Source organism: Melanerpes formicivorus, unplaced genomic scaffold, assembly GCF_026170545.1.
Source record: "Melanerpes formicivorus ecotype bairdi unplaced genomic scaffold, bMelFor1.0.p_v2 SCAF_47, whole genome shotgun sequence".
Classification (NCBI taxonomy): domain Eukaryota; kingdom Metazoa; phylum Chordata; class Aves; order Piciformes; family Picidae; genus Melanerpes; species Melanerpes formicivorus.
Genome location: NW_027142399.1, coordinates 666461 through 675026, shown reverse-complemented (window position 1 = coordinate 675026; position 8566 = coordinate 666461). Strand labels below are relative to the sequence as shown.

Sequence of the window (8566 nt, the reverse complement as noted above, 5' to 3'; positions counted from 1 at the left end):
ACTCCAGCAGAGTGGAAGGACTCCCCACATGCCCTGGCTTTACCTCCAGACAGATGATGGGGGCAGTTGGGCTGATTTTAACTCCTTGGAGAGCTGCCTGTGCTCTACCTCTGCCTGCTGGTCTGTCCTGCTGCACTGACCCATGCCTGCTGGTCTCTGCACTGCTGTGCTGCACTGTGCCTGCTTGGCTACCTCCTTGCCCCTGTTTGTGCTTGGCTGTCCAACACCTGTCTGCAAACACTGCCTGCCCCCCCCCCCCCCCCCCCCCCCCCATTTGCCTCTCTGTCATTTTTAGATTCTTCTCTTCCCCACCTTTCTCTTTTCCTTTGGCCACTACACAGAGACCTCTGCATTAGGTGTGACTTGGGAGCTGATTGCCTGTGGTTTATGGATAGCAGCCAGACTGCAATCTGCAGGGAAGGGACTATCCAGCTGGAGAGCCTCTGCAAGGAGCCTCCTGCAAGTACCTAAGCAGAATCTTTGCTGCCAGCACTGCCCAGAAACTGCACCATCATCTGTGTCAGTTTTCCATGCCTTTAGTCCCATCCTTACCCAGCATCCCCACTCTGTACCACTTTGGATCACCACTCTGGGAGCACTGCTGCACACTCCCTGGGCATCACAGGCCTCTCAGCCACCCTGGGTGCCCAGCCCTGTTTGGGGCAGCACAGCCACAGCCCAGGTAGTGAGGGAGCAAGCCAGGATTTTGTAGGATTAGCACAAGCTGTTTGCAGAGCCAGCTTGCAAAACCTCAGCACTTGAATGTCACCTGGGATCAGGTTCTGCTGGAGCAGAATATGACTTTTCCTATCAGCTTTCACAGTGCAAGCCCTTTCTGCAGAGCCCAGCCAGGGGAGGTGGGAGGAGGTGAGGACAGGCATGCCCTCCAGCCTGCATGCCTCTGCTCCTTCCTCCTGTGCTGTCTTGGGACCCAAACTCCCAGGGAGAGAAGCTCTCTGATGCTGTCCCCCTCTCCTGTGCAGAAGCAGCTCTGCTTAGCCTCTGCTCAAGCATGAGGTGACAGGAGGCTGGGGGCAGCAAGCCTTTGTTTGCATCCTCACTGACATCAGCCCTGGGCCTAAACCCTCAGGTTTGTCCTCAGTGGCAGGACAGAGCTCCAGCTGTGCTCCCTGCCCTTCCTGCCACCATTTCCTGCATGCAGGACACCTGTGCTGCAGGGGTCTTTGGTGTCTTGGTGCCGGCTGCCATCTTTGGGCAACCAAGCTTTACTCTTCGGGGGAGGAGGGCTACATCCTCTCTTCTCAGCAGAGCCCAGGCCACGCTCCTCTTTCCATTTCCAATGCACCCCCTCCTCCAGAAAGCTGCTCCCGGGGCGCTGGGGAGGATGAGGGTTGGCAGCATTCCTGCGGAACGCTGCGTTCCCACGGCACTAGGCATCTGTCTGCGGGGAGATGGGGTCGGGCTGGGGTAGGTTCAGGAAGGGGGTCCCAACTGACCCCCCCGACCCGCTGCTTGTCGTTATCTTGGCCGAGCCAAGACAAAGGCTGCCCGAGCGGTACCCCCTGTTGCCCACCCCCCGGAGCTCCCATCCCCTTCAGCCGCAGCCCGCCCGGCGCCCCAGCCTTGGCGCAAGACCCCGGGTTGGGGGCGGTTGTGGGGGCAGTGCCAGTCCCGCAGAGGCAGGACCACCCCCACCCTCTTCCCCCCCCCCCTCCTCGCCGCAGGGCCGGGGGCCGAGCCTGCGTGACGCCTGCCGGCGCTGATTCGCTGGGGCCGCCCGCCCGGCCCTTCCCAAACTGCGGGAGCGCACCGCCCCCAGCCCCGCCGGGCACAGCGCCGGGCACCGCGCCGGGCAGCACCGGACAGCGCCGGGCAGGTAGGCACGGCCCCGAGCTTCCCGCGCGGCCCCGCTCCGCACTCTGGTGATGGGGACTGGGTGGCCCCGGGACGGGATGGGGGACCGGGGAGAGAGCCCCGAGGGAAGGGAGCTCGCCGGCGGGGCAGCGGGAGCAGGGCATGTCGCGGGGAGGGTCCGCAGCCCCCCGGGTGGGGCAGCGGGAAGGGACAGCCTCTCGGTCCCCTGGATGCTGTGCCCACTGCGAAGAGGCTCGGTCTAGAGGGCGGCTGTCGCCGGGGTAGACGCTCTCGGTCTTTTCGCCCCCGTACCGGTGTCCCCCCCCGAGGGTCGGGACTGCGGCATTCCTCCGCAGGCACGCCTGTGCGCGCGCCTCGCCCCACGCCACGGCTCCCACGCGCGTCCGCTCCCCGCAGGGGAGGCAGCGGCTGCTCCGGAGCCCCCTGCCCCTCGGGCAGAGAGGCCGCTGGCCCCCTTCCCCCCGCACTGCGCACCCGGCAGCCTCCCTGCAAGCCCTTTTCTGCGGGCAGCCACTCCCGCGCCCAGCCGGTTCCCGGGGATCTTGGCTTCTCTCAGCCCTTCAGCCCGGCTGTCGTCTTCTTCCTCCCGTCCCCACAGCCTCTTTGTCAGCCTTAACTTGTCACATCACTGCTGTGGCCCGAAGCTGCTGGTGGAGACGGCAGCGAAAAGCTTTGCTTTAGGAGGAGCTGGGCTCACTGATGCTGCCGTCCTGTCCCCATGCCAAGCCCCTGGGATCGAGAGTTCCCCGGCTGGGTCTGCTCCTGGCACCACTTGCAGGAGGAGAGGAGGGGGACAAGGGGCACAAGAGGTCATGAACCTGGAGCCAAGATTTCGGTGCCTCTGCACAGAGATGGGAGGAAGCCTCCTTCTCTGGGAGCTCGTTTGCACTGATTGTCTGGAGGAAAACCTGGCTGTGACCTAGATAGTGTCCCAGGACAATTAAAGAGGAGGGGGTCAGAACTGAGGAATAACAAAGCAAGGAGCAGAAGGCAGTTTGTGGGCACACAGAGGATTTTGGAGCAGTCTCCTCCCTTGTGCCTTTCCCCCCATTTCCAATCTCTTCGTTGTCAACACCAAACAGATGGGAATTATTCTTCCTGGCCCAGGGGTTCAGGACTACAGATAGATCTTTCACAGCTCCAGAATGAACAAATGAGTTTGGTATTTCCTCTTAGAATGTTATATGAAAGACCCAAAAAATGCTAAAAAATGAAAGCCATCTGGCTGCAGTGCAGGCAGCTCCTGGCTCCTCCCTGGGTGCTCAGCCAGGCTCAGAGGGAGCAGGCTGAGGCTCTGGTGTCCCCTCCTGCGAGCCTGGCCCCCCAAACGGGTGCTAATTCAGCTTGCCCCTCTTGGAGCTGCTCCCATCTCCCCAGCCTGGAGGGATGACTGCAGGGCACTGGTGGTGTCCTTCATCCCCAGCAGCTGCTTTGCTGCTGCTCCTCCTCCCCCTCCTCCTCCTCCCCCCCTATTCCGCATGTCTGCGGCTGGATTCCCCATGCGGCTGCTTGGCTGGGCTGCAAACCTGCAACTGATTCCTGTTGGCTGGGTTGGACTGGCTGCAGCCCTAGGATTTTGACAGCACATCCGAGGGCCCTTTGCCTACCTAGGCCAGGGGGCAGCCATGGGCACCAGGACTGGGACCCTGAGGGTAGCCTCTGCCACCCCAAAACCCTTCCAGCCCATGGCTGGGCAGTCTTGGCTCAGCCCCTGGAGACTTGGTGCCATCCTTCAGCAGTCTTGGCTCTCTGTCCAGCTGCTGTGTCCTTCCTTGTTGCTGCTCTTGGCCCCTTTCCCTCACTGCATCGCAATGAGTCATCCTTGCTGAGCTCACCCACTGGAGCTGCAGGGGGGCTGGCAGGGCAGGCACCCACCAGCACCCAGAGAGGGTCCCTCAGCTGGCAGCATGCTCAGTGGGAACTGTAGGCTTCTGGCCATGATGTGCAGGCACCAGGCCACACCCTGATTTCTCCTGCCTGTCCCTTGTCTCCCTTGTCTGGGCACCCAGCCTGGGCCTGGGGCAGCAGGGGGGGAACGCAGCACATGCAGGCCTTGCAACAGGCAGCTGCAGGTTTGTGCTATGCTCTTTTAATGCCTGGTGGGGGGACACACAGGGAAAAGACAGCGTGGCTGGCATTTCCTGGGGATGTGGGAAGGTGATGCTGGCCAGGTGCCCCAGCTTGCTGCAGGGCTGGCTGATCCCTGGGCAATCAATCAGCTACCATGATGAAGAGCAGGCTACAGAGCATCATTTGTGCAAGAGCAGGCAGCCTGCCCACCTGTGCCCTTTGTGTGCCTCTGCACCACCCAGTGTCCATCTCTGTGTGCCCAGGCAATGTCCTGGCTAAATGCCTCTCTTTCCCTGCCCAGGCTCCCCTCTCAGTGACAGCCACCACCACCACCAGGCACCCCAGCGGAGAGATGAACCCCACCGTAGGCATCGCTGTCATCCTGACAGGTACAGCCAGCAGGCCTGCACCCCCTCCCTGCTCTCCAGAGAGCTCAGCCCAGAGCAGCCAGGCCCTAAAGGGGCCAGGAGGCTGCAGGGGCATCCCCAGCTGTTCCCTGCCCAACCTCCGCTTGCCTCTCGCAGTCCTGCAGGTCGCCCACTGCCAGATGATCAAGGACCTGAGCGCCTGCCTGCTGGGCCAGAGCCTGCGCGTGGACTGCCGCTATGAGAACAAAACCAGCAACCCCCTGACCTACGAGTTCAGCATCACCAAGGACAACAGGAAGCACGTCATCCACAGCACCATCAGCGTCTCCGAGAACGTCTACCGCAGCCGAGCCAACGTCACCCTGCACAAGAACCTGGTCTGCCTCTACCTGCAGAGCTTCACCAACAGCGACGAGGGAGTCTACACCTGCGAGCTGAGGGCCACCAACGACTACACGGGCAACCAGATAAAGAACATCACTGTCATCAAAGGTGAGGACAGGCAGGGCTCCCTGCTTGCTTGTGCTGATGTGGGCACCGCTGGGTGATGACTGAAGGCAGGAACCCCTTTGCTGTATAGCAACAAGGCTCCAGAAATGCAGAGAGCAATCTCAGGAGTTCTCCCCAGAAATGGCTCTGAGCAGCCTGATGTAGTGTGAGGTGTCCCTGCCCGTGGCAGGGGGGTTGGGACTAGATGATCCTTGAGGTCCCTTCCAACCATAACCATGCTGTGATTATCTTCTATGACTAGTGCTGTGTTGTGGACTCTGCATTACAGAGTCTTAGAGTCCCACTTACAGCAGAAGTTCCTAAGAGGAGTCCTGAGCGTGGGGTTGGACTCGATGACCCCTTTGGGTCCCTTCCAACCCCTGACATCCTGTCATCTTGTGATCCCTCACCACATCTCCACACCAAAGCCCTTGTCAGACAAAGTAGCAAACTAGCAGAAGCAGAAGTCCCCAGCAGCCCTAACTGAAGATCCCTAGCCTAGGTCCCTAACTGCAGTGCCTGTTGCTCAGAGTGGCTGTTCCAAACTCTTTGTTACAAAGCCCTTGACCAGTAAAATCCAACCACATCCATAAGCTAAAATCTTTGCCCAGCTAGAGGTGCCAGCATGTCCAGGAGGTGGCTTTTGCAGAGTGTTCCAATCCAAGGGTGCCAATGTGAGGATGTTGTTCTTGGCTCACAAGGAATGTTACTGCTTTGCTCTGTGCAGCTAAGGAATTGGTCAGCTAAGGAATCCTGCACTCTGCACGTGTCCAGCAGCTGCCCTCAGAACAGTGGCTGCAGCAGTCCCTGGCTTCAGTTCCTCCTTGGCACCTGCTCTTTGGGTTTGGCAGGGCCAGCAGAGAAAACCACAACCCTTATGGTGCCCCCAGAACCTTCCCTGAGCCCCAGAAACGTTTCCCAGGCCTTATGTGCCCTTCCTACTGCAGGCAGAGCAGTCAGCCCCACCGATGGCCTCCCTGCCCCATGTCAGACTGCTCAGCCCTGGCTCTTCTGGGCCCCACCTCAGGTGCATCACCCAAGTATCCTCCCCTAGGTGATGCTTCATAGTCAGCCCCACCAGAGGAGACAAGTTTGGTGGGGAAGGACTGAAGTGGTGAAGATCCCACAGCAGCAGTTCTCCAGGTGCAGAGCCCTTTGTCTTACAGGGTGCCCAAACCCTTGTCACCTCACTCAGGCACAGGCAGGATTGTGCTTCTCAGGGTCTCTGTGCCCTCACAAGCTTTGCTGCTACATGGACACAAGGAAGGAGGAAAAAGAGGCAAGGAGCCAGGATGAGATTTGTGTTTCTGAGGCAGAGAAAGGTGCAAACCTGACTCCCAGTACCCTTTACAAACCCTCAGCCTGATTCCTGCTCCAAACAGACTTCACTGCAGCTCTTAGAATCCCAGAATTACAGAGTCACAGCACATCAGGGGTTGGAAGGGACCTTGGAAGGACATTGACTACAACCCCCCTGCCAGAGCAGGATGACCTGGGGCAGGTCACATAGGAACACACCCAGATAGGTCTTCAAAGTCTCTGGAGAAGGAGGCTCCACAACCTCTCTGGGCAGCCTGCTCCATGACCCTCCCAGTAAAGAAGTTTTTCCTCTCCTCTCCCTCTCCTCACAGACAAACTGGAGAAATGCGCCGGCTTCAGCCTCTTGATCCAGAACACCTCGTGGCTGCTGCTGCTTCTCCTCTCCCTGCCTCTCCTGCAAGCCGTGGACTTCGTGTCCCTGTGAAAAGGCAAAGCCCCCTCACAGCCACAGCCACACAGAGACGCAGCCACACACACACAGCACACCCGCACGTACGCACACACCGAGCACCCCAGCCAAGCCGCCGCCCCCCGCCGGAACGCAGCGCTCGGGAAGAGAAGCTGAAGCCTCTGGAGGAAGCGCCACCTCTCCGTGCTCTCTCTATATAGCCGTGTATCTAACGCTAACCACCGTCCTGTGCCCAGCCCCCGCTCACACGCGCACACGCCCTGCTCCCAAGCATGGTGGCTGTGCTAGGCAGCGCTGCTTCTCCCCATCGCAGCTCCTCGCCGGGTAGCCTCGGCCGGTTTGCTCGTGCTGGAAAGCGCTGGAGCCTCAGCCCTGCTCCTCCCATCCCTTTTAACTGTAGAGGTTTGCCTGTTCTCAACTAGGGAAAGACAGCTGGATCGGCAGGTAAGAGAGGGAGGCGATGTGAGAGCGTGTGGAGGTGTCCCTGTGCTGGCTGCTGTGCCCACAGCCCCTGGGGGAGCGGGCTGCTGGCATCCCCAACCTGCCCTGCTCCCTAGCCAGGTGACTTCACTGATTTCTCAGCCTGCTCCTCTTGCCCTTACTTGTCCCCAAGCTGCCCCAACTGGGAGGGGGCACAAGGTGAGTCCTGTTAAAGAGCAAGCAGGGAGGAGACAGAAGGAGCAGGGGAGGCATGGGGATGGTGCTGAACATGGCCAGGCTGGAAGGAGAGAGAGGAGCAGATCTAGGACACACTAGAGCAGGTCTAGGAGACACCCATCAAGTGCCCCTGCCTCCTTAGGGCTCTTTTGGGGCCCTGGGAGGGGCTCACTGGAAACCTGCTTTGGCAACAAGGTTTCCCTAAACTGTTTTTGACAGCTGATCTGTAAGTGAGGCCTTCTCCAGACATCATCTGGTACCTCTGGGCAGCCCAAGCCCAAGACACCACTTACTCTCCCCAGAGACCAGCCCTTAGCTGGGACAAGAGAATTGCTGCTAGCACCCATCCACAGTGGAGGCCAACAGAACCTCTCTGAGCTAGCCACAGCCCTGACTTCACCCCTGCTCCCCTCCGGAGCCACCGGAGCCAGATCCAGGCAGGCTGGTGGGGAGGAGGCTTCCCTGTGGGAGTGTGACCCCAAAATCTCTGCAGGGACTTCTCTGCACTGTCACCCTGTCTTGGCTGAGGAAACATCTCAGGGTCTCAATCCTTCTTGATGGTGCACATCCTGGTGCCTGGCCCTGTGCAGACTCAGCAGCCTTCCTCCAGTGCAGTCTTCCTCCATGGGATGAGCCCATGTGCCCCCTTCCTTCTCCCTCCTCCCTTTCAGCATTCCCCTGTCTCCATTTGAGAGCAGAAGGCTCGAAGGGCAGCCCAGTTCTTGGTCACCACCTCAGTAAGGTCAGGGGTCCATGAGAGTGAGGAGAGGGTTGCTGAGCACAGCCCACATCTGCCAGCCCAGGCCTGCCCTGATGCCCACGGGACCCCGAGGAGCGGGTGGGCTCCCGCCCCCACCTCCCCTAAACGATGGCTCCTGGGGGAGCTGCAGCCCAGCTGGCCATGAGGAGACAGCCCAGAGGGCTGGTCCTGCTGCACCTGTGCCCAGGGGAGGGCAGGCAGGGGGCAGGGGAAGATGCAGACAGGAGCGTCCAGGCCCATGGGGTGAACCCCAGCCCCTCTGAGCCACCTGTGCAAGCCTGGGCTGTGCCCCCACAGCCGAGAGCAACTCACAGCAGCTGCTGCCCACTCCTTCCCCTTCTCCAGACCCCCCGAGCTGCCTCCTCCCCTCATGCCCCTTCCCTGCCCATCCCTGCCTGCTTGCTTGCTGTCTAGTGCTGCTGAGGCCATGTATAGCTGAGGTCTGGCTGCGCCCAGCCCCCTGGGCTTGCTGGTGAGCGCCGGGGCAGGCGCAGAGCTCAGACGCGTCTTCGAGTCTCATTTTTTGGTGAACATTTGTAGTTGTTTCCACAGCTTGTTGTAAAAGAAAATTCTGTTAAGGGAGAGGGGGGGTAAAAAAAAAAAACAACAAAAAAAAAAGGAAAAAAAGGATAAAAAAAAAAGGGGGGGGAAACAAAA

General features: G+C 59.9%; 1 protein-coding gene across 1 annotated transcript; it reads left to right on the top strand.

The window, feature by feature from the left end:
* Positions 1 to 1757: 1757 nt before the first annotated feature.
* Positions 1758 to 8019, top strand: THY1 (Thy-1 cell surface antigen). Its single transcript, XM_068159963.1, has 4 exons — positions 1758 to 1837; positions 4208 to 4295; positions 4431 to 4766; positions 6395 to 8019. The coding sequence occupies exons 2-4, from the start codon at positions 4259 to 4261 to the stop codon at positions 6505 to 6507; spliced, it is 486 nt and encodes a 161-aa protein (XP_068016064.1). The 5' UTR covers positions 1758 to 1837; positions 4208 to 4258; the 3' UTR covers positions 6508 to 8019.
* Positions 8020 to 8566: the final 547 nt, after the last annotated feature.